The following is a 26,764-nucleotide window of genomic DNA, read 5'->3' as shown; positions in this document are numbered from 1 at the left end:
GAATGAGAGGGGACATGATAGCAGTTTTCAAGTACATAAAAGGTTGTTACAAGGAGGAGGGAGAAAACTTTTTCTTCTTGACCTTTGAAGATAGGACAAGAAGCAATAGGCTTAAATTGCAACAAGGATGGTTTACGTTGGACATTAGGAAAAACTTCCTAACTGGCAGGGTGGTTAAGCACTGGAATACATTGTCTAGGGAGGTTATGGAATCTCCATCATTGGAGACTTTTAAGAGAAGCTTAGACAAACACTTGTCAGGGATGGCCTAGAAAATATTTAGTCCTGCCATGAGTGCAGGGGACTGGTCTAGATGACCTCTCAAGGTCCCTTCCAGTCCTATGATTCTATGACCTCACTGAAATATTTTACAACCATTCTCTTATACTCTCTTGTTTCAAGCTGAGCATGTCTCTGGGTTGTAGGGAAAGTGGCATGCCCCAAAAAAACACCTTGGTGCCAGTGGATATGTCATCTTATCTAGCCACCTCAACCTTTCATGAAACTTTTGGGTTATTCTGCTATTTGTCCACACAACAGGAAACCACAAAGAACTACTACATGAAAGCAGCTTTAAGGCTAAGAACCAAATTCTGCCAAGAAAACAAGGGTAGACCCTGCATCCACACTGAGCCCCATTGACTTCAATAAGATTTCACATGGGTGTTCAAGGTGACCTGGACAATTCTTTTTTGTAGTATCAGGGCATAAAACATGCCTATTTATGTTATTCTAGGATATCTCACCCATCACAAACAAAAGTTATTTTTTAAAGGAAACAATGGACAGATGGATAAACATCATTTGGGCCATGAAAAAATATTTCCTTTTATTACTTGTATTCAAAGTGAATCCATTTGTTCTTGGTTGGTTCATCAATGACCTGTGTATTTTCTCTCAGAAATTCTGCCTAACTATCAGTCCATATATTTACAACCTGTATCTTCATGGATTCCAAGACTTGCCTCACTTACTGGAACTGTCATTGCTAACCACATACAAATGCCAGCTGATTCATTAAAACTATGCACTGGGAAAGAAGAGCACTTTTATTGTTGCTGCTTTTGATAAATTACCAATAGCTGACCATTTTCATGAGAAAACCAAAGGCCAAGATTTTCAAAAGGGGCTGCCTACATATAGGCTCTTGAAAAATGGTACCTAAACAAATGGTCTGATTTTCAAAAGTGCTGAGTGCTTGCCAGTGGGAGCTAGTAGGTGTTATGTACTTTTGAAAAGTAGATCTCTTACATAGAAGCTTAACTTTTGGCTCTCATTTTTTAAACTCTTGGCTGGAAACTTCCCAAACACATTTAAAAAAAATTTTTTTAAGTAATGTGAAATGATTTTATCTAATCTGCACAACAGTTCTTAGTGAGTTGAAATGGAACTTTTCATCTGATTATATACAGTCAGATTTTTTTCCTCAACTGTATCTTGTCACTTAAACTTTTCTGCATTACTAAACTGATGAAAAAGCTCATTTTATCCATCCATCACATTTCATCATGTTAACATCTCAGCGCTGATCTCACATGAGCTTACAGGGAGAGTATAGAGAAATTTTCTCTTTTTTTGGGCAGTGGAAGTGAGAGAAGGCAGGCCAACATTTTATTTTTGGGCCAATGTAGTTCTCACTGAAGTCAGTTAGAAATGGATGTGCACATCCAAGGGATGGATTTAGTCCTGGTACAAACTAATCAAAATAAGCATATATTTATGTCCAGCCCTGATCATATTTAACGTGGTTGGCACTTACAGTTAAAAAATCTGGAAAAACACAAGCTATGATGAATATAAATTGAAAATGTCAAAAGAAAGTCCTGATTTCCTTCCGTTTAGTTCACTGTTTTAAATATCTTTTAGGTGCAAATAAAAACTACATTTGAGCCTTTTCCGAGAAACTGTGCTAATAAAATACATGCCGCCACTTGGCAAAGGAGTTCCCTTCAATAGATTGAATAATGATGTTGTAGATTTCCTCATCTCCATGGAAAATGTGCACCAAAGTAACTCAAACCTCATTCACAATCTCCAGTGGTAGAGTTTGAGGTTCACAGATTCCTAATTCTTGCTCTCTTTCCCCAGAATGAATATAAAAAGCTATGTCTACACTTGCAGAGTTTTTGCACTGTCAGTTTCACCAGTGATAATGAACCAGAGAAAGAAAAGCACTGGTTTGTGTACTCACTTACTTCCACAGGCGTCAGAGTGTTTACATTTGCAGCACTTCCATCGCGGATGAGAGCAGCGCACTGAGGGCAGCTATCCCACAATGCAGCTCTCTCCATTTTGATGATAGGTCTTGTGGGAACGGGCGATCACGGAGCATCCTGGGTCCCTGCACAGCCTCCTTGCCCCAATCACTGATTAGCTCCAGTAGCTCAGCATTGCTTCTATCAGGGGATTGTTTGCTGTGTGGGGCAGGCATTGTCACCTGGCCAGATGGTAAGTGAGCACTTGCCAAGAAAACAGGAAGGGGAGTTTCAAAGTTCCTGGGGCTTGACAGGGGGAGGGGTGGATGTCTGTTTACCTGGCATCAAAGCAGCAGAACTGCTGGCCAGAGTGGTCACCTAGGCACTGTGGAATATTCTCCAGAGGCTAAAAGCTCTGTAAACAGGAAGAACATGTCTTCACTTGCACATCATCACAAAAGCATCACTGGTAAGAGCTGTACACCTCTCGTGGAGGTCGTTTTCTTTTTGTGGTGAAACTTCTGAGTTTCACCACAAAAAGTTATTGGCAAGTGTAGACACTCCCATGGTTTTTGCGCAAAAAAGGGAATTTTCCCGCTTTATATGGCAAGGGTAGACATGCCCTAAGTGAAGGAGAAATCTTGGTGATGTAGTAATATATACTATAGTTATTTCATTTTGGTAGCACTGGCTAAGAATGTGTCAGGATTTCCATTTCCATTATCACCACCTATTGCAGAAGGTCAATTTAAAGGAACTATGGGCATAATCTTCAGCTGCTGGCTGAGCTGTTCTTGACACACTAATCAAATAGGCAGTGAGACAAAATCAGCTTTACATTGCCTTGATATCCTTGACACCGTCAGGCCAACTGAAGACTGGTTTGGCCCTCTGGCAATAGTGAAATAGTCTTTAATCCAGTCAGAGAACACTGGTGCAGTACAGTACTCCAGTCTCATTCCCAAGACAATTCTAATGCCAGAGGAATCCTCAGCTGACTCGGTAAATTAGTGCTTTTAAAGTAACAGAGCTAAGAAGCATTCTAGAAGGGCAATATTGCTATGTTGCTCAGAGCACAGCACAGCAAAGACAATACTAGATCTCAATTAGAGATCGGCCTCCGCTATCCCCCAAAATTCAGGATTGCTTAGGGTCACGCTTTATAGGCAGACTCCTCTCTAATCTAAGAAACTGAAGTAAAGAGGACATATTTCTGAGTTTCTTCTTGTTGTAACCTTACTTATGGTGATGTAATGTCAGTTTTCATGATTATAAGTTGGATTGATAGGGCGAACACTTTATTCAAACCAATGGAATTTGAAGATGCACCTGGTACATTCAGGGACAGTGCTTTATGCATTTGATCAAGATGTAACTGGAACATTTATTTAGCAGTCCAACAATTAATAGTGATAAACGTTCCAGTGAAGGGGGCAGAAATTATGGCAAGTAATCTAAAAAGTAGGATACTGTGAGCAAACAGGAAACTCATGCAGAGTCACTGCATGCACAGAATAATTAACGCATGGAATAAATGGCCATGGAAAGCTTTTGAATCTATTAGTACAAATGAGTTCAGGTGACACATAGATTGTTTCCAAAGGAAAGGATTGAAAGAAGTTGTAAAAAAAGCAGGAAAGTGGGATAAAGATCAATAAAAAATAAAATAAGGCCTGTTCAGCAGATGGTCTTGTACTGTGCTGGGAATGTCTTCTCTTCTTACATGTATAGTTAAAGCAAAAACTTAACACCCGTCTTTGCCCAGCAACCTGAGTTGCAAATAGAGCATCAGCTCTGTCTTTTAATTTCCTGGATTTTGTCCATTTGTGTCACACCAAACTTGCCTTTGCCAAATGTGCCAGTTTACAACTCCCTTAGTATTTGCCAGTGCAAAGATATGCTGATCCCACAGACAGAGCTAGATTATACTTGACCTTATCAGAGTGCTTAGGGAAAGAGGGATCAACAAAGTGAATGGAGTACAAGGACTATGCAAATCTGATGCAGCCAAAGGTGCTAGACTCTCAAGAATAGGTGAAGAGAAGGAAGTGATGTAGAGTAGCAGACTTCCTCTCCCTACACTCCAAGAGACATGATGCCTCCAGGCACAATTAAGCACATTTGTTCCAGCACTAAAGCAAGCACGAGAGAAAAGTTTGATTTTTCTTTTCTTTTTCTCTGTACTCTCACTTGCAGCAAACAATAGTTCCGCAAGAAATGGATCATTCACAAAACACTGAGAAATCTTGGAAAGGCCTTTAAACCTCTATCTATTTACATCAAGTGACAATTAATCAGATCAGCTTTGTTTCAGCCTTCTTACTAAATACACCATATCTATGTGATAAGCAGCAGTGATCGTAGTCCATATGTATGTGACCTGAGGACCAGATGTTCCTGCTTATAGAAGGGAAAAATACGCATGACTAATCTGTTTATATAGTGTGTATCAATGGGTGTTAAACTGGCTGTAAATCACCTGTCTCTTCTAAAGAAGAGATTGAATACTTTGGCTTGGATGATACTGAATCAAATCCTACAGCAGACAGATAGATGAGTTAGTTTAGATGAAAGTGGGGAGAAAATGCTTTCTTTCTCCACCTACTTGTTTTTTTCTTATTGCTTTGATGCTATAAAAAAGTTTCAATAGTACTCCAAAATCTTAGTGATAGAGCATTGGGTCCAGACCTTCTAAACCCACTGCAAGTCAGGAAGGCGGTGTGCAGCAGTGGTTTTAAAATGTCATTACATCCCTTCCAACTGTAGGATTGTCATGCATTAGAACAGTCTCAAAGCATGATTTAAAGCAGCCCCAGGGTAATCTTCCAGATAGGGATCACTGGAGTGCAGAGGAGCTCCTTCTATGGCCTGGTCTACACTACACAGGCCAATGTAAGGCAGCTTACGTCAACCTAATTATGTCAGTGTACACACTACAGCCTTGTCCTGCCAATGTAAGTGCCCCATGATACCAACATAATATCTCCATAATATCTGTATTACTTACATCAGCTATTGGCTGTTTTGTCAATTTCATGGCTCCGCCCAGCTCCTGGCTCCCCAGCTTGCTGGGTCTCCACTCCAAGCTGGACTTCCACCTAGGCTCCTGGATTAGGCTGCCCTCAGGGCTCCCTGCTCTCCACACAGAGCTCTGCCCCCTGGGGTCCCAGCTCCCTACTCCCTTCTGGAAGCCCAACTGCATGGAGGCTCCCAGCTGGGAGCTGCCTCCTCCCCCACCCCACCACACCGCACCCAACCCAAATCTCGGCTCCCCGCCAGGAGCATGGCAGCTGACCGGACTCCAGGAATGGATCTCCCTGCCAGAGGTGAGAAGCCCTGGGTGGCTTTTTCCCACTCCCAGCTGGGAGAGGGGAGGCAACAAGTCCTGAGGACAACTGGGCTCCTAGCAGGGAGCCTGATTTCTCAGCTCCCCACACTGCCCTCTTCAGTCGGTAGAAGAGCTCTGGTGAGGATACGCACCGCCAACAGAAGAAGGGTGGTGTGGACATCAGCCACTGCAGTAGTTACATAGGTTGATTTAAGACTGCAGGGTAGACATGCCCTATGTCTCCCTCACCCAAGAATGCCCTCTCCATGGGAGGCCAGGAAGAGGAGAGATATCAGAACCATTATGCCCACCCTATACAACCTGAGACTTCCCCATGCTGAGGGACTCATCAGGCAGCTGAATACATCAACTTTACAGCCTTTTTGTACCAGCAAATAAGCACAAAGCAGTTCCACCAGGGATCAGAATCTGGGCCGTATATGATAAGTGTTCAGAGTGTAATCTCTTTGAAACAGTGTCTGTGCGGATTTGTACAGCATATTTTCAGCACTACCAGAAGAAGAAGATGAAGAAGAAGAAGAAAAGGTAGCAGTTCCAAGCAAGGAAGTTTGCTGAGGTAAACATCTAGCTACTGTATTGACTCTGGAATTTGACCTATTTTTTTCATTTTAATGGGTATTCGATAAACCACCAATAGACTTTTACATTAACTTTTTCTTTTTTAGACATCTTACCAGTGTGCTACCATCAGTCCAGCGGAAGTCATGCTCAAACATCTTATCATTGAGGCCAATCCACTGATAGTCATGCCCGACACCTAACAGGAAAGGAACCACAAAGATATTTTTATTAACTTTCCCATAAAAGGGAGAAAATTCATCAAAGAATATAAAGAATTTTCACAGAATGAATCAGACTTCCTGTTCTTAAATAGCTTTCACTAAGCATGCAAACAAATATTTATAGGCTCTTTTTTAGCCTTTTTTATTTTAATTCAGGAAATCTACAAAAACATAGTCTCTTACCTAATTGTTTCAAACTATTGCCATCTTTCCTTTATCTTGCACATCCCAAAAGATCAGATTAGATTTCTATCTAACTGTGCAGTTTAAATGTCTGGCAAAGACAATTACATGGGAAAAAAACTGCCTCACCAGTTTACTATAATTAAATAAGTATTTTCTCTTCCTTAGTAATGTCAAAAGTTTTTCCGTGACATTTACAGGAGAGATGTGCCAAGCTCTGTGGCAGAAAGTCAGAGACCTGCAGACTTGTCAGGAGTCCCTGCCAACTGTGTTAAGAGGGTATGTCTACACAGGATAAAAACCTCCTGGCTGGCCCAGATCATCTGACTTGGGCTCTGGAGGTGAAAAATCTTTGTGTAGATGTTTGGACCTGGGCTGGAGCCCGAGCTCTGGGACCCTGACAGGGTGGAGTGTCTCAGAGCTCAGGCTCTAGCCTGAACCCGAACCCAGAGATTTTTAGTTACACAGCCCGAGCCCTGCCAGTCCAAGTCAGCTGACCCAGGCCAGCCATGGCCATGCCATGTGTCTTTTATTCATGTGTAGACATACCATGAGAGACTCAAAGAGTTTTCTTACAACATGATATTCAGGGACTGGACACCTGACCCAAACATTAGTACAATTAATGAGGACTGTTAGAAAATAACCATCTCCAAATATTTTAATTAACAGCATTACTCAGTTTGTGCATGCAGCACCTGATGCTGTGAAAAGTACCACAGGCTGAATCTGTCTTGTAATGTAACATGATACTTTGTGCCTGTGAAACAGTATTTAAGATGGCCTGGAGAACAAGATTGTCTAAAGAATGAGCCTAGAATAAAGTCTCCAGAATAAAGGGCTGAACTTCTTTGTCTTTTATTGTCTTTTTCTCAGGACCTAAAACTTTAGGGGTAAAAAGTAGATTTTCTCTGAAGATCAGACATTTTTCCAACTGCAGGTAATGATTAATACAAAATTAACAGCAAAAGGAATGGTCGAGAATATGGACTCTTCCTTTTAAAAATTCAATGATGATGCATATTTTAGAAGGGAAATATGAAAACTATTTAGAGGTTTGGAGGCTGTTTTCTCCACATAATTTACTAGCTCTATATCCTCAACACAGAGTTGCTCAGAGGAATCCTAATGGTACATACGGTTCACAAATATTTGCTCTTCATGAGACAAGATGCTTGTCAGGTGGGCTCCCTGGAGACGACATTCTCTTTCAGCTGTATCCCATGTGCGCCGATGGGCAAAGTATTTGTAGCATTGTCCTTGGAACTTGTGCCAACCGTAATCACAAGTCTCTGTATCTGTGACAAGTAAACCAAAACCAACCCTTAAAATACTCAAGAAATGCACACACTTGAGTTTTATGCAAGTGGACAGAGGATTCTGCTATTTAAAGGCTCAGGAAGACACACAATCTAAGCCCCACAGATGAAAAAAAATCACTGATCCTGTAATTCTTATTCAAGTCTTAGATACTTTTATTTACAAAATTTCACCACTAGCCATAAGGAAAATTATGCTTTGCTTGTTAATACCCATCAAAAACCTCCAGATTATCACATTATGCTGGATCTTGAATATCCCAAAAGGGCATTATTATCCCGTAACTCTGAAAGAATTAAATATAGGTGCTCTGCTTGGACATAAGACTGCAGTGGTTCTATACCTTTTGTTTTATGTTTTTTGTTTACTTCATCAAATAATTCTTTGAGTTACTCTGTTCCATTACTATGAAGCACTGATGATTGAAAATGACCACGGAAAAAACTGTCTTTGTTCAGCTAGCAGATGCAAAGTTGAAGTGCTATCTCAGCAAAGATTAAGGTTGGCCAAAAAAAGGGAGTAGATTTAGTAAACGCAAGGTATCAATTTCTAAAGACAGTTGTAAAGCTGGAATATAAAGTAATGAACTGCACATTGTCTGTGCTTGGATGAGGAGTGGTATTGATAAGAATACAGTATAGATAGAAGCTAACAACAGCCAATATTTCCATTCAGCTAAAGAGAAATAAACGTGAGCTTTGGAATTATAGCAGTTTCTAGGGTTGATGTCAATTGCAGTGTCAAGCTAAGGCAGCCACAGACAGAACAGATGCTGTAAAACTTCCATATTTATTTTGGTTCTGTGCTTTCACTGTACAAAGTGATCACAAGGAAAAATAGTTTTATAGTCAGAAGGGTATAGAAAAAGTGAACCAGCTCCTCGGGTTTGATGCAGGACCCAATGGGAGGAAATGGCTTTGAGGAGGAGTTGGGGAAAGGTGGTCCCATCATGATTTAGTGAAATTTAAAGACTGCTCTGAGTTATGCTGGTCGGAATAGTACCACTTCACCCACTGAGGATCCCCAGAGCGTAGCATGCTCTCACCCCACCCCTTTCCAAACACATGAACATGCCCCTGGCTCAACCCCCCCAGTCCTCATGGTCCCTCTGCCAGAAAGCACAGAGCCAGCTTTCCACCACCTAAGGATTCTCCCACAAAGCTCTGCATCACTCCCAATGCAATGATGTAGCAGTTGTGTATAAATTATATTTATTTGGGGAGTTTGGTGGGGAAGGGATTGGGATTTTTGCTTAAAAGTCAATGGCATGATGTGGCCCAAGGGACTCCAGCTGCATGTGAGGGAGTTATAGCCAGATATTTATACCACATGTGCCAATTCCTTAACTAGGACATTCCTTAGCTTTTAACTGGAGGTCATGTGTCAAAGCAATTGCCATACTGCAGTAAAACTGGTTAGAATATGCGTACATTTTTATATTGGACAAGTCAAGCTATAAAGAACTGCTCATACTTTAAAGAATCTCAGCTATGGAGAGAGTATGTAATCTACAATACTGAGGTTTTTTTCTAGCTCCAGTGATGTAGACACTTGCAGCAGTTGGAACTTAATCTCCACGATCTGGGCAGTTTTTAAGTTTGGTCTGTCTGTGGTTGTCTATTTTGTTTAACCACATAGAACTGACTAATTGTGCTGTGTCCTTCATGGTGATGCTTCAAATGTTATTACTCATCTTGTTTAGGAGCCTCATCTCACAGAAAGGAAGTCAAATAACAAGAAGAAGATGTAACGCACAGAGAGAGGGCTCGGGGATTACACAGAATTGGGCCATCCCAAACCAGTGACTGTCTACCAGGGAAGCCAGCTAAATAGTGTGTGAGGGGCAGTGAGGTTTCAACACAAGGGAGTCTGAGTTCAAAATAGTAAGTAATATGAGGCTTTGACCTACCACCAATGCTAGAACCACACACTGTATCAAAATTCTTCTCTTTAGCCAAAGCAATTGTTATTAACCTTGAAGAAAAGAGGGACTGTCATTTGTTTATCAGCCTCAGAAGATCATCGGTGAATATCTTTCTAATAAAACTAAAGCTTTGCCTACAATCGGATTTCAGTGAGATTGTGCAAACGCAAATGCCTAATGGAGACATGGGCATTTCAAACCAGGATAGACTGCACGGTTGCTGCATTGCTGTAAATGGTGCCTATGCTCGAAGCCTGGTCTGGTGCAGCTAAGGAAACACTGAAATCCCACTGTTAAGTTAAGTAGTTAAGGCCTTAGTGACAGCATTTGATAAATTTAGGATTTTTCTTTGTTTGTATCACTATATAATTATATATATAAACTTATTCTTTCAGTAAGTAAGCAAGCTATAGGAAATGCAAACCAACCCAACCAAAAAGCAATGAAATATATAGAGCCTGACTCATCACTGCATTACATCAGGTTGAATCAGTTCCTTATTCTATTGCCAATGTGCATACCTCCCATTGACATGGCTGTGAGAGATACACACATGCATTAGCAGGAGAGCTATATAACAGCTTATGCCTTTACTGCACATGGGAGTCTAGCTGCAGCAATGGCAGTACGTTTCCAATCTGATCTGTGCCCACTTGTGAACAATTGATGTGGGAGTACTTAGCCAGCCTACACTGCATGCATATGCTTTATTTTTTGAAAGGTAATCACAGCGTTCTGTAAGCGGATCGCAAAATGTGTTGGAAAGACTGAAACACTGCTTGCTATGTTTATGGTGTTTTAAAAGTTGTCTTGCTTGCCCAAGGTTTATTATAATTTAGAGGTTTGTTTTCAGAGCTGTGTGCCAGGAGTTACCCACATGCTTCTGGTTCCTCATAACAGCAATTGTAACTGTATAGATCTCCAAACACTGCATTAAAAATGTGCCCCTTCGGTGCAGTATATGGGCAGGAAGAGCTTTTTCAACAGCAGCAATAGGCTGCTGCTAGTAGCTGCCGTGTCTTCAAACAAATTCCAGAAGAGGCTTAAGAAACCAAAGGCTGAAGCACAGATACTAGAATGTAAAGTGACTTGCTCAGCTGTGGACTCTCTGTGTCTCTGGATTCAGGTAATAAATGAAAATCAGAGTCCTATTAGCCCAGACATCTCAGAGTGAAACTGCTTCTCTAATAAATATTCAAGAATCCCCCCCAGCTGTGAGATATAAGCTAGAAACTGCCTGTTTCCAAAGAGAATCCTTGCAATAAACCTTTGTCCACCGTTCTGATTTTCCAAGGTACTATAACTGAGAGAAAAAAAGTGAGTCAGCTGAGGAAACAGTATTCACAAACATTTGAACAGGGATCTCAGTTTTGAAAAGCAATGTTGCTGATAATGAAGAAAACATTTGTTTTGCTTTGGGAACTTGGAAGGAAAAAGAAAAAGTCTTCTTGTATTACCCCAGTGAGGGATGTCTATTAACAAACGCATATGTGCCATTTTGGCAATCCGTGAGCACAGCTGCATTCAGTAAACAGGCTAAGCTATGTGAGTGTCTGCAGAGATTCAGCAGTAGGGAAGCCAAACTTTGCTTTAAGTTTAAAACAAAAATGCAGCACCTTGAGAGCAGGTGGACCACAGTCAGAATAGCAGAGAGGGGAAGAGATGAAACAAAAGGAAACTTTAGCCAGAGCACAAAAGTGCGGGAGGAGCAAATAGCAAATCTGTTTTTTAATGCTAGACACACCAGTACCATATTCTACAAGATAATGGCCAAATTGTGGGCCTTCTACACCACATTATATGGTATCTTACTACCCAAATACTCCCACTGATATCAATGGGGTTATTTGTGGAGTAAGGTACTTCTCAACCCGAGTAAGGATAGCCAATATTGAGAAATCATCATGGGCTACATTACGATGCACTTACGTACACTGAATATTAACTTATCCTATGACTAGTCCCACTAACTTGTGGAGAACTGTTCCTCATTGTGAGGAAGGTTATCATAGTGTAGCCCAATAAAACATAGCACTTGCACAGCAGCACTTTACATGTTACAAATGAAAGACCCCAGATCATGAGCTCATTTGTCTAGACTTCTGTGGAGTTACTGCCAACTTACATGGCAAGTGAGTGGGTTCAGATCCACTGCCTCGTCTGCAGTCACACATTTCTTGGATATTTTGTATTGAAAAGTGACAAACAAAAAACTATCTGCTCTGGTGACCAGATACTTTAAACAGATATATTTGTATTTTGAAAAGTTGGGGAGATTGGGTAAAAAAAAAACAAAAAAAGTGACAGAAAGGGATATTTAGAAAAGAGAGCAGGTGTATTTAACTGCACCAGTAGTTTAGTCTGAATTGGAAACAATGTTGTCTCTCTGAATTATTCCTTGAGTTTATAGAAAGGATGGTATCTTTATTTTTTATGCTTGACAACTTTCTCTCACAGTATTCAAGAAGAAGTTCTTGGCCCAGATTCTCTGATTAACTATGTTTTAATTTGGTGAAAAAGAGGAAGGTGGCTGTCAAGCAGCCAGTTATAGTTCACTGATTCCCAGGATGGATCTGTTCCACCCTAGGCCCCAGCATAGGTGAGAGTACGCAGGAGGCTGCTCATCCTTCACCAGCTGGCAAAGATCCCTAAAGGACTATATATCTGCTTAGCACAGCCAGAGTGTATGAGCTCTGGCCATACTATCTCCCTAACCCTCACATGCCCAAAATTGTGAGCAAGTGGGGCAGGAACACACTATACCAGCTGAGAGTTCCCTCATGCTGGGGGAATTATCAGCTGGCCATATCTGGCTGCTTTCTAATCTCTGACTCTCTTTGTCTCCTATCTGCAGGCATGATTTTCTGGACACTCATCTCCCATTAACTACAATAAGATTGTGGATGCTCAGCACTTCTGGCTAAAGGGTCCTTAATCTTTATTTTGAAAACATGAATAGGATGTACTGCAAACAAACATAATAAAATAAAATGCAAGTAACAAAACATAAATGTTTGCACGCTCACTCACACCCTTTCTGAGGCATTAAGGTGACATGTTCTGTCATTCTGACTGTGTTTTCAATCTAGCAAAGTCGGGGTTGATGCCGTGAAATAAAGACTCCTTGCCAGACAACTGTGTCTGAATTGCCAACACAGTTTTATTTTGTCTGGTGAAATGGAAATTTGGCACTGACGCTTTTCCCAGGTCCCAAACCACTGCAGGACTTTAAGTGGAGGAAATTTAAATTCCAAAGCTGAGTGAGTAGAGATCTGTTTCTCATTGACAAAGTAGGAAATGTTCCCATTAACTACCTAAAATGTATTCTCAGGTCGGTCATAAAATGCAAATTAAAGCTACCATGATGCTGAAGGCCATTCAGTACTATGGATTTGCTGGGGAAAGAAGAGAACATTTATTCCTTCTGTTATAAAAACATTGTCAAATTCTAGTCTTAGAGAACAGATTCAGAAGGTCTTTCAAACTGTGGGCTGCACCAGACTCCTGAAAAATTGAATTGTGATGAAAGCTGGAGCTAATCATTCTTCAGCAGTTTCAACTCTAACAAACAAGCCCCTTCCCTTTAGGCTCACTTGGAAAAACTTGTGAACTGCATTTCACCCAATAGGCTCCGGATGAAAGGTAAGCCTGAAACTGATAACGTTTATGCAACTATAAGTAGAGGTCTACTTGACTGATCTGTGAGTGAAACCAGTCAGTGACAGAAAAAGAGGAAGAAAGATATTTTTGTTAGCCTGGAAAAAAGCGCACCTTTAAGCACCATTTCTTTTTCTCTTGGAAACCTCTCCAATAATTTTAACAATGGGCCAGGTTTTGCCTCTCTTACATACATCGAGGAGTATCATACTGTGTGAACAGTCCCACTGAAATCAATAGGACTTATTGTGGAATAAGGTACTGGAACATGGAAGAGTAGTGGAATGTGGCCTGTTTCTCTGAGTTTACCAGCTTGGAGAGCTTCTTACATCTCTATTGTCATCTTCATCTTGCACCCTTTTTCTAAACTATCACAGCATAAGTCAACTTGGAAAAGCTGGGAATGCAGGTGCCAAGGTGACCCTGCCTATTTACTTATGTAGGACTATGATACAGTTGGTGGTGGCATCTTGGTTTCCAGCTGTCCATGTTCTAAATCAGGGGTTCCCAAAAGTCTGTCATATTGTGGGCCACTTTGCAAAACATAAGCCCTGTCACAGACCTGCTCTCCTCCCAACCACAATCCCACCGTTCACTGCAGCAACTTGAGTGCTTAATTACATGATAAAGTGATATTAGGACAGAGTTGAAGATTAAAAATGTACTTACTTTAATATGGTTACAGTGGCTATTTGGATATGCCCTCCCCCTACCCCATTTTCATTTTGTACTTATGTTGTTTATTTCCTCTCCATGAGAGTAGCACTTAACATTTATTACTGCTACAAAAATCTGCCTTCATTGCTTGTGGTCTCTGTTGTTCGATAGTCTTCGGATCAATTTACAGTTTGTTTGTTTCTGTCCTGCTGTACATTTGCTACCCTACTCATGCTGTTTTGTTCTAAAATTTGATCATGGGTGAAGTGAATGTATAGTAAAGAAACACTTGACATTTTTGAAGTAGTGATGCACAACCTGCAGAGATGTGCTGGAGGTTTTTGTTTTTGTTTTTTGTTTTGGTTCAACTCAATATAAGAGCCTCCAGAATTCCTAAAAGAAGCCTGGAATGGGCTAGCAACAAGTGCCACTGCGTGAAAATGGACACATGCATCACCTTACCTTTAAAGTCCTTCACAACATTGTTCTGCCCTACTGATCTATTCTTGCATCCTATCATGCTTCTCCTTGCTGCCTCTTCTGATCCACCTATTCATTAATTTCTTTCACAAACACCACAAGTTGCTTCTATCCTGTCTCTTATACAAGGAATATTCTCCTAATAACTCCAAATAGGGCTAGACGGGGATGGATGGGGTAGACAGCAGAGCCATGGCCAGCCATGCAGGTGGTGGTATGCTGCACCCTTTATAGCAGTGTAGTAGCTTGTGCATTTCCTGGCATACTGGAGAGTTCCAGGAGGCATTCAGCTCCTCTTAGCAAGGGGGCAGTTGTGTAGCACCACCAATAGGGCAATACAGCTCTTAGCAAACCACAAGTAGAGCAGATTTTGGAGGAGCAGCCAAATTGCATGAGATCAGCTTATTGAAGTTTCTTTAGAGATCTGGAGTAATTAGGATTGCATGCCCTGAGGAGGCTAAAACCAGACTCCAAAAGATGGTCATACGACATTCGCAATAGCAGAACCATAAACAGAGACTGAAATTACCTCTCCTGGTTGGATCTTTCAATAATCATAAGCAAATAGTAAAGAGAATGAAGGATCAAGAAACACAAGGGAGAGTTTACAAAAACAAACACACCCATAAGAATGGCCTATTCCTGATGTTTTTGCTCATATAAAATTCCCACTAATGCTAATGGGAGTTTTGCCTCCTTGATGACTACATAGTGGGCCCTGGCTAGCCACAAATTGAAAAAAAAAATCAAAGTATTTGTTAATGTCTTACCTTGTTCGCAAAGAGCACCTACATAGCTTGGCAGACAGAGACAAGTAAATAGATTGAGACCATCAATACACGTGGCTCCATTCCGGCAAGGATTGGACTGGCATTCATCAACATCTATATAAAAATGTAAAAGAGTATTTAAAATATATTTGCCTCCTTAAAGGGAAACAGTGTTTACCCTTATTCAGAATTAGTACTAAGAACAATTCCACTCATGAAAGATAAAGCATTGCAAAAGAGATTGCATAACCGCTTTTCTCATATGAGAATTATGACTTCTACATACAAAATAACCTCAGAAAAGCAATAGATGCTGAACAACAATTTCACATTTACATGCTTTTGAATCCTGCTGTGTGACTCCTGGGTTAATTTTTGTAATTTGTATATTCATTTCCTAGCTGTCACTCCTTGTGTACCTCAGCTGGTTAATTATCTCTGTGAAGAGTATAACCTTCTCTAGACTGTGACCATGGTACACATCTTATCTAACAACATAAACAGTGCTTCTAGTTTTTCACTGTAAAACTGCAAGTATTAGCATCTTATTGTATTGTTTATCCATTCCTTTCATGTCATGCTTTCTGCATGATAGGAACAAAGCTTCTTAAAGGCATTCTCACTGTTTATTATTAGGTGTCTTGATTGATGATAATCTTCATAGAGAGATAGAGGAGACCTTTACCAGACTTATGATCCCGAGGCAAAGAAAAGGTTCCTCTCTGCTAATTAAAATATTAGCACCTGGTATTAAAATACTCAGACAGCTCCAATTTCTTTCTGTACAATAGTGTCTCCTGATCATCTAGTATGAAGAATTTGTGAGTTTGAGCATGAGAGTGAGCTGTGAGACAGATATATCTATATATGCAAACTGAACCTACAACTGTAATTTTTAAAGGAAATTTACCCTGGCACAGCTGAAGTTTAAACTTTCACCCAAATTTTGTGCATCAAAAATCTTGTTCAAAGTTGAATTGCTGATAGCCATTGAGTATCAAAATATAAAAAGGATATTTTTATTTGACAACAGTGCTTAATGCATAGTTTCACAAACACTTAAAACAGTCCTAGGTTAAACAACCTCACTGTCTAAAAGATCACACATACATATCATATAGGTTGGAAGTGTATGTTTTTAATGCCTGAGAAAATGCTACTTTCACCAGATTTTTGCTTGCTAGATAAATGTAACAAGCTGTGTTATCTTGGTTTGTATTGGAATGTCTCATGTAGCCATATGTTGCGGTGGAGAGAGATTGGACATTAGACCCATGTATAGTCTGGTCAAGCTCTCTTAATTGGCATCAGAGTTGTCTAAATATTGATTTCAACCTGGAACTGATTTCTCCCTGCCCACATCTGCTATTTGGCTGGTCAAATATCAGCCGGCATTAATATAGATAATGCCCTATTATTTGGGAGATTGAGGATTAAATAAAGTTTACCTCCTTCTGAACCATTAGAAAAAGTTTATAAGAATTTACTGGTTAATTCAAAAGGGTTTAATCAATATGATAATTAGATTATACTGATTATTTGATATTAACCCACTTTATTTTGATTTGATTTATGTATGTATTTTATTTTGTGTCTTTTTTGTTTAGTTTAGTTAATAAATTGGACACAATTTGTGAATATTATCCTCTATAGGTAGGTAGGTGTGTGGGAGGGGACAGGCGGAGGCAACATGGGCAGGGAAAAAGAAGCAGGTGTTTCTTTCTCTACTTCTCTCTACCTGGATCAGGTCCAACTACAGAATCTTTCAAAGCCTCAACATCTGTCAGTGTAATGATACATAATTCCGCTTCCAAAGCTAATATATGAAATGTTATTCTAGTCAATCTGCAGACAATCCAGTACAAGAAAAGCTTTCAGGTTGGCATCATCTTACCCAATTCACACTGCTCGCCACTGAAACCTGGCATACATGTGCAGATGTAGTAAGAGCCACGTGGATAACAGGTGCCCCCATGAAGGCAGGGATTACTTTTGCAGGGATCTTGGCCTGTGATATGAGTTAAAGAAAGAAAAATTGATATATTGTGTAAAATACTTGGTTAGTTGTTGGTTCTTTTAAGGAATAAAGATATTTCCTTATTTCTGCTTTGATGCTTTACTGCAGTTAAAGATTAAACCATTTTAAAAAGTTCTGTACTGCCTGGAGTTGCCATTTTCAATCACCATAATTTTCAGCCTTACCAATAACACTATATTCATGACAGAGAACAATAACTGATTTTCAGAGATGTTTTATGTTTTTAAAATGACATTTTGTACTACTCCTGGAAATTGAAATATTCTATTGAGGATTTAGTTGGCATGACATGGCAATTAATTATAGCCAAAAACAGTTAAACATATGTGCACAGTGAATAGAAAATGTATTCTTTTGAATGGAGTTAGTTTATATGGAATTGTTGGGTACCCAGAACATGCATCTTTTTAGCATACTGACTTGTTGCTGTCATTTTGGAATGTTATACTTAACCATTTACTGCTCAGACACTCTTATTTCTTTGAAAGAATCTTTTGCTAATTAATATTCTTTCCCCAAATCATGCCCCAGTTGTCTTCCTTTAAAACATACTTTTAGAAAACAAACTTAGTAGCTATATATGAGACTAAACCAAAATATTTAGATAAAAACTTACCTGCCATGAAATCCCAACATTTATTGGAGTCATTTTAATACTGTTTTCTTACAGAGTATAGATGTGTTCTACCGATCTTTACTTGAACTCAGTTCAAACTTAAACATTTGTACATGGTGTAGGCAAATAGGAACAATCACTGATACACATATTCATACAAAAGGTAGCTACTCTACATATCACCTGTGGTTTTTACACTCTTAAGCATTCAGTAAACCAATTAATACAGTGCTTCTGATCTGCAAGAAGGAAGCCCATGGCTATATTGGGAGTCTGAGAGAGCAGATATGAAGCAAAAGGTCCTATTTTAACCTAATTTGATTCAAAGACATGGGCAAATGTTTCAGACATAGTTTACATTTTCCAAATTAGTTTGTTTGTCTTTTATGGTATATAGGACACAGTCCAAAGTCTTTCTATTGAGTTCAATTAATTACCCAAACTGTTTGAAAAAAATGATCAAAACTAGGATATTGACCACCTTTAAAATATTAGTCCAGTTCTTACTCAACATGCCAGCCATATATGATTAGTAGCTATTGTACACAGAAATCATTCTATCTGTATAGCTTGTGTTATGCCAAATGCTGTCCAAGCCAAGGATCTTTGGTTTTATATTTATATCAGATGGAAGCTGTATCAAACCAGTCAGATTGCTCAATAGCCAACCATTATTCAATAGCTGAATTTTTTTAAAACCTCAAACTTTAGCCAGCCTTGAGACTAATCCTGTATATATTTTTTAAACTTGTATTATAGATAAGCCTGTCTGCAATTACTTGATGAGTTCACTGGCTTTGTTCTCCAAATAAATTGGAATATTCCATGAAAGCCACTAGAGTTGTAGAATAATCGTACATTGCAACTGTCATGCTAATGCAACAACATTCATCAAATAAATTAATGATATCTACATATCCATTAGGAACATGAAAATAAAGTAACTACAACTGGATACTGTGCTAGGATCAATGTTCCTTTTCTTCTATAATGGTCTCTCATCACCTCAGATCTGAACCAAAACCCATTGATGCAAATGGAAGGTCACTTATGAATTAGTGAGCTTTGGATCAGCCCCCTAGTCTTCTTTGAACTTGTACTCAGTAGGCTTCACCATTGTATTGATTTCAGCATTGTATAATGCTTTTACGTGTATTATCTTCATTGCCTTCCAAATATACTTTGATTCTCATATATCATATTCAAGCACATGTTTGCTAACACCTAGTGTTTTAGGATAAAATAAAGTCTTCAAGTGAAAATAAAGAACAAATTAAATGTTTACTGGTAACAAAACAAGTTTATATGATATTTATCAAATTGGGATCTTACCTGGTATATGGACCGCTGTGCCTTCAACAGAATCTCCACTGTTGCCGATCAGGAAATCTGATCCATTAGTAACGTCCAGAAGGAAAAATGATGAAGTTACAAGTTCAGTAGTGTTTAGGTCCTCTGTGCTTATTGTTGTCTGTTTATCATACTCAGGAATGTTTTCAGGGGCTGTAATCTTTGTTCCAATGTCAGAAGAAATTGTTGTGGATTCCTTCTGTCCTACCACAGTTGTTTGTGTTTCCAGGCTTATATCCAGAGATGGTGAAGATGAAGATAACATTGTAAAAGTTGCCTGGCCAGGCTTAAATACTCCACCTGCTATACTTGCATGTGGCACTGAAGCTGGTGTGGTGTATAGCCTGGGCAAAGCTCCCTCAGTGCTGCTTTCATCTACTTGATTGGGATCTTTCACTTTCTCTGTAGAGGTTTCATCTTCAGTGCTAATTTCTGGAATATGTGTGTCTACTGTTTCTCCAGAATGTATAAAAGCTGTTGGTATGACATATTTTGACAGAGAATCTTCAGAAATGGTTGCTAGTTCTTCAGTAACCAATTCTATTATGGAAGTTTCTTTCTCCTTTGTTCTGTCTGTTATCTGTCCACTAAAATCAGGAGTACTTTCAACAGATGTGCTTTCTGATTCAGGTTCAGGAGAAGAGTCTAGTGGAGACTCAGTTTTAGTGGACAGCACTTTGGTGGGTGGTTTGTAAGTTGCTGCAACATCAGAACTAATTTCTTTGAAGGTTTGGCCTGATGTTTGATTAGACCTGTCTGAATCAGTTGATGACAAAGTATTTGGAATGATTACTTCAGGGTATTCTGATACTTCATTAACCAAGTGGATAGTTACTGCAGATTTTGGCATTTGAGTTACAGGAAAAAGTTTGGCTGGATCTGTTTCTTCAGATTCTGTTGATGTGGCTTTTGTTTCTGTATAAACTGTATGATGATTTACTTCACTTATATTAGGTGACTCTGTTAAGTTTTGGGATACAAGTCGTGGGGTAACAATACTTACATCAGATATGTTTGCTGTGAAAGCCTGTTCTGTCTCAGTAGGTAAGTCGGGTCTAAAGGAAGGAAACAAAGGCTTCTCCTCATCAGGCTCTTCTTGTCCCATTCCTGAATACCCAGAGGTAGAGACTATTTCACTTTGATCTGCTATCGCTTGGTTGTCTGACAAAGTACTTGATTCAGGGAGGCCTTCTGTTTTATTTTCTGGTGCTACATGTTTAGTTTCAAATGGAGATTCTTTGGCCTCTTCGCTTACTCGGGGGGGCACACTAGGGCTGGCCATTGATGATATTGTTGGAAGCAAAATATCCAGTTCAGAGAATTCATCAGTGATGGGAGTTTCCTTTGTGAACTGCATGACATCCCCTGAACCAAAATCCTTGTCATCTGATCTGGGTCTGTTCTCAGCTATTACTGATTCACTATTTATTGACTTACTGGAAATAGTCATGGAAAGATTATCACCAGATCCATATGATTTCTCTTCAGCTGTAGAAAGATCAGATGTTAAATCATACTCCTTCACTTCTTCAACATTCATGCTATCTTTACTGCCATATGTTGAATGAGTCTCTGTATCTGGAGTTGTCTGCACACTTAGTATATCTTCATGCGTTGGCCTAGAATGATCCACATCTATGATTGTTGTTTCATCTGATGTGATTCCTAGTCGTACTTCAATTAGTGTGATCTCATTAAAAGCAGAAACATTCCCTGTAACATTTCTGAAGTCATCAAGCTTTGGGAGGATTTTGTTTTCTATCTTTGTATCATTTATTAAACTCTCATCTGTAAATGTCTTTGGTTGAACACTAGTCGGGCTTGGTAAGATCTCTTTTTCTTCTGTGTGGGTGGAAAATAACACTGAAACAGTTTGTGATCCATTTAATGCTATCTCTGTATTCAGTTCTTCAGAATAGTTTTCCTCATGAGCATGAGGAGCAACTGTTATTTCCAGCTTTCGCAAATGGGTAGTGGATGCATCTGGGTGAAATGACCCCACAACGTCTACCCAGCCAGATCCTTCTCCAGAACTTTCAAATAGTGGTGTGGGAGGCATTTTTGTTGTTGATGTTGCAAGTGCTTCCTCTGTTTCAAGATGAGGAGTTCCATTAAAGAATACAGAAGCAGCAGTTATATTTTCATTAGTCGTCAATTGTGAAGTTTCCTCTTGAGTAACAACTCGATCATTAGCAGCTGGTGTGCCATATGTTTCATTTTCTTCTACCCATTGAAAAGTTTCTTGTTTATGAGAGTCTTCAGTGATTAAAAAAGAATGTGATGTCTCTTTTGTGGTAGCTTCTTTAGTACTGAAGTTCCTAGAACTCTCTTCAGCTAAAGCAGAGGTACTAGTGGCCATTTTCTCTGTTGTTTCGGAAACTGCCTTTGTTATAGAACTGAATAGCCTGAGTTCTTCACTGGAATCCTTGTTTGATTCAGTCTGACCACTTTCAAATTCTTGGGCTTTGTCAGTAGAAAGTCTTGGTCCCACACTTTCAGGATGAAATGCTTCAGGACTTAAAGTACTTGTGATTTCTTTTATAGTCACAGAATTCAGTGGCACTGCTGATGGAACACTAATAAATTCATCTCCTGATCCTTGTCCTGAAAACAATGTATCACTACTGATCTCTTTATCAGTTGGCTCGTCACTCTTGGGGATCAGAAGTGATCCATGAATGTCTTCTGTAGGGAAAATATTTTGTACCAAATCTTTTTCTTTCTTTGTAAGTGTAGCTAGAGAGCTTATATCTTTGCTTTTAATTTTTATGGCCTCAGTTACTAGAGTAGTATCACTAAATGAAAGTATTTTTTCAACAGATGCAGTGCCAGAAATTATCTCCAATTTCTTTTCTTCTGAATACGGACTAACTGTGGGAACAACTAAAATTTCAAGTTGTTCTAGGGTAGATTCTGTACTTTCTATGACAGGATACTTTGTTGTTATTCCAGAGGGTTCTACAACTTTTTGTGAAGTTTCTGCAGAAATATTCTGGTCAGAACGTATATCTTCTTCCAAAGGAAGATTTATAGCAAAAGTTCTTGTTATGGATTCAATAGGCATTTGCTCTTCTATCTGTACCTCAGTGATGACTTTTCTTGCAATTCCAGTTCTAACTGTGCTGACTTCACCTTTGGTACTCATGACTAAATTTGCAGACTCAACAGCAAAGGAATAACCCACAGATGCTGTACTGATAATTTCTCTTTCATCTTCTGTTGCTTGTATTTCTGGTCTTCTAACTGCTGAATGTGGTGAAGCTGTAGTTTTTGTAAAAGACTCAATGACAGAATCCACTTCTCCAGAACCCTGATCAATTAATGGGAAATTAGTACCAAGTACTTTTTCTGTAGAACCATCTGGCACTGGTACCATGGTACCACTCTCATCTCTGGATTCTTCTCCAGAGCCTGCCTCCATAAGGATAATGTTCTCTGCTGAGATGGTTGGCGAGCTGGCTTTTCCACTTTCTGTAGATTCAGTTACTGTCTTTATACTGCTGACAGCATGTGTCACAATGGTGTCAGGAGAAGTGATTTTAACAACAGACTCCACAGAAGAGGTGACCCCAAAGTTTTCTAAGTATTTAGTTTGCTCTTCTGTTGCAATATGAGTTGTCATCTCTTTTCTAGATTGAGTAAAAGATTTTTCTTGAGAAGGAAGAGTTGTAATCAAATAATATGCTTCTGTTTCATGTTTTTGTTCTCCTGGCTTACCTGTACTAAAAATGTCCTTAGATACCTGCCTTCCTATTCCAGCTTCCTTAGTTGAGTCATCTGACTCAGTATTTAACACTGACTTTGTTGCTTCAATGGTTGTTGTATATTCCACAGATGAAGTATCTGTGCTGTAGACATCTCTTTCCTGCTTTTTCGTTTGTGTTTCAATGCCCCCAGTCACAGACCCCAATAGAACTGAAATAATGGCAGTAGAATCAATAACATCTCTTTCTCCAGAACCTAGATCAATAAATGGGGGATCAGTACTTACCACTCTTCTTGTGACACCCCCTGAAATTATGTCTCCAATGGTTTTCTTAGTGTATGTTGGTTCTTCCCCAGATCCTTCATCTATAAAAAGGCTTTTCTCTGTGGAGAAAGGAGCAGCAGTAAACACTTTGCTTTCAGGCCATGTGGAATCTGTCATTGGTATTGTTTCGCTGAGAGTAGTGGATTCCTGACCTACAATTCCAATTCTGTTACTAGAGCTTTCCTGTCCATCACTGAATACTAACTTTCCTATCTCAACAGTAGATAAACGTTCCTTAGTTGAAGAAGCAGTGCTCTGTGCTTCTTTTTCATCTTCTTTCATTTTCATTTCCATTCCAGTAGCACTGCTAACTCCTTTTTCAGTAACCAACCCAATAACAGATGTGGCAGTAGCAGTTTCTTCAGAACTTTGATCAAAAACAGAAGAAGTAGTGCTAGTTTCCTTATGCAAAGAAATGGTGGTTCCTGAAACAGTGGTAGTAATTTCTGTTGTCAGCAGTTTGCCAGACCCTAAGAAAGTTTCTTCTACTGAAATCTTTTCAGTAACTACAGTCTCTGCCACCATAGCTGAAGTTTTAGCAACATCCTCCTCTTCTACATCTCCAGAGCCTTCTGGTATTATAAATGAAGTGGGAGTTGCCACAGACTTTACTATATGACTTCTTGTTGTTGTTTCTACAAGGGTTTCCAGTGGGGGAAGTCTATCAGGCTTAATTGTTGATTTATAATCATCTCTTAGAACAGAGGTTTCCTTTTCTGGCATATAGTCTTTTATGCCTGTGTCTACAGTAGTGGTATCAGACACTGGACTGGGAGCAGAAGTTGCAGCAGAACTTTTTTCTGCATGTTCTTTTATTGTAATTTTCACCGTTTCTGAAAAGACAGAACTGGGGAACTCAGGATCAATGGCAGCATCTCCAGAAGATTCTACAGTAATCAAAGGCAAGGTTTTGGGGTCTTTCGTTGAGCTTTGCTGAAATTCAATTCCATGATGTTTTAAGGTCTCTAAAGTTTCTAATGAAGACTGTCCATATATAGACGGTACCTCAGATTTATTTGTACTGGCAACTTCTGATTCACTACTTAAAACAGGTTCCAACATTGCAACATCTGCTGTAGCTTGTTGTGTAACTTCAAATGCTCCTATTATTTCTCTAGATACATCTGGTTGCATTGTACCAGAGGCCTCATTTTCAGATATTATGGTGTTAGTTTCATTGATTTGTGAAAATTTGACTTTTTTGGAATGTGTAACACTTTCAATTTGGTCACTTCTTGCTTCTTCAGCTTTTGTGTCTTTAGGTGCACTGGTCACCTGTTGCTTTCCATTGATGAACTGCAATGCTGGAGGAGTTGTAACATCAGTAGTATTTTCACAGTCTTCATCTTCTTCAAACTCAAAAACTGGAAATAAAGATTCCATAAAGATTCCAGTAGGGTACTCAGAAGACTCTTGATCAGGGACTGAGGTACAAGGTTCAGCCTGTAGTGAGTCTGCATCTATGGGGGGTTCATCTGTTGTGTGTGAATGTATTTCGTAATCAAATAGATCTGCAAAAAGAAAGAGCTTTTCACAATCCTTAAGTGACAAGTGTGGTAATGAATTATATTAGCCATAGGCAGGACAAACAATTTATCATAGCAAAAATAAATGCATTTCAAATTAAATAAATTAAATATAGTATGTTACTTTATTAGCAAAATAAGTTAAATATAACCTGTTTTAAAAACTGCCCACTTGCTTTACCAGTTCAAATGTTTTTGCACACAGAGCTCACCAATTTTTAAATACCGTTGATTGTCATAAACCACGTGTGTTTAGTTACAGAAATAGCCTTCTCCTGACTTCTCCTTCAGTAGATTTACACTATTCTATACAGATGTAAAGGGGGCAGAGAAAAAAAAATCCATTTTAGATAGAAGAAGCTATCAGTGGTGCCCAACTGCAACAATTACTTCTGTGGATTTATGGCATAAACTAATCTTCCTTAACAATTAAGGTGAAGCCTCCCACCTTTTTTTTCTAAAAAAAAAATACAGCACATGTCTTCCCAATGCCATTTGTTCTGAATACATGCTAGTTTGAATGAAAGTAATTGCTTCAAGGCTATATGAGACACTCTGCTCTGTACTCTTGACCATTAGGTTAGTAAATGATATGTCACTCCTCAGGTGCATTATGGCTATTGAGAAAATATATTAAATAATAACTCATATATAAAAATATATTGTATGCAAAAATGATGCCACAGTACATATACATTTACTAAATTCAATGAGACTTGATAAATGCTAGTTAATTTTTTCTACAGTTATACCTTGAATAGTATCACTGTTTACATATACTGCAAAAAATTTAATGTTTTTCTTTAGACCAATGGAACAAATATTGAGATGGAGATTTCCAAATGCTTGTAAGAAATTTAGGTATAGAAGTCTCATTGAATTCCAGTGGGATCTATGCTCCTAAATTCTTTGGGTGTTTTTGAAAATCTCTCCCAACATGTACATATTATCTCAGATCTTCTGGACTATAAGATGCATGTCACCTTCAGATAAGCAAGAGCTATAAGCTCTCTTTGTCTTATACTTGGTCTTATAGAACTCTTTGCTCCACTGACTTGTAGCCAGAAAGTTTTGTGCTGCTATACACAACTTTTAATCCACAAATTTCTCTTACATGTAATTCTAGGTAAATAAGATAGACCAGATCCTTAGCTGGTATAAATTGAGGTAGCCAAAGGAGCTGCACCTGTTTACACCAGTAGAGACTCTGGCCTGACATAGCTAACTTCTACCCTTTAGCATTATCAGATAAATGCTACTCACCCTATGGTCCTGAAAAGCTAAAATAAAGGAAAGATTCTGTTCCTGCTGTATACATAGTGAATGACATAGTACAGTAACTCTTCACTTAACGGTGTAGTTATGTTCCTGAAAAATGCGACTTTAAGCTAAACAATGTTAAGCGAATCCAATTTCCCCATAAGAATTAATGTAACTGGGGCTGGGGAGTTAGGTTCCAGGGAAATTTTTTTCGCCAGACAAAAGAAATTATGTGCAGTTTGACTCTCAGCTGTGACTAGGTAAGTGAATATCCTCTGGCCCCAGAGCTCTGGTGAGGGTGTGGGCCAACAACACCCCCACTCCTAGGCCTGCAGAGTCCTCCCTGTGCAAGCTCTGTGGGTTTGGGTTCAATGGGAGACAGGCAGAGCAGGCAAGTGGCAGCACATAAGTGCTTCCCCAGCACTCAATGGGGATGTCTCTGCTGGCCTCTGAGCAGCAAATCACACAAATGCCTGCTCCAGTTAGTCATTGAATGCCCCCCCCAGCCCCTGAGGTGCTGGGGAGACCAGTCATCTCCTAAGGGAACTAATCTGCCAGGTTGCATGGTATGCTTGGGATGCACAACGCAGAAGCACATGGCCTCTAGATCTCTGCAGAGCAGGAGAC

The 26,764-nt window shown here is 39.4% G+C and overlaps 1 protein-coding gene across 3 annotated transcripts in view; it reads right to left on the bottom strand.

Moving 5' to 3' along the window:
* Window positions 1-26,764, bottom strand: part of VCAN (versican) — a 133,511-nt gene that overhangs the window by 17,689 nt on the left and 89,058 nt on the right. For 2 of the 3 annotated variants that reach the window (XM_038402869.2, XM_038402872.2), the window contains 5 exons: window positions 19,304-24,862; window positions 17,212-17,325; window positions 15,318-15,431; window positions 7,649-7,807; window positions 6,219-6,301 (listed from right to left, as the gene is read on the bottom strand). In XM_038402869.2, coding sequence (XP_038258797.1) covers window positions 6,219-6,301; window positions 7,649-7,807; window positions 15,318-15,431; window positions 17,212-17,325; window positions 19,304-24,862 — 6,029 coding nt within the window. The remainder of the gene's footprint in view (window positions 1-6,218; window positions 6,302-7,648; window positions 7,808-15,317; window positions 15,432-17,211; window positions 17,326-19,303; window positions 24,863-26,764) is intronic. The other variant, XM_038402873.2, reaches the window with a different exon arrangement.

This window comes from Dermochelys coriacea, chromosome 5 (genome assembly GCF_009764565.3).
Source record: "Dermochelys coriacea isolate rDerCor1 chromosome 5, rDerCor1.pri.v4, whole genome shotgun sequence".
NCBI lineage: Eukaryota > Metazoa > Chordata > Testudines > Dermochelyidae > Dermochelys > Dermochelys coriacea.
This window is presented reverse-complemented; position numbering and strand designations above follow the sequence as displayed.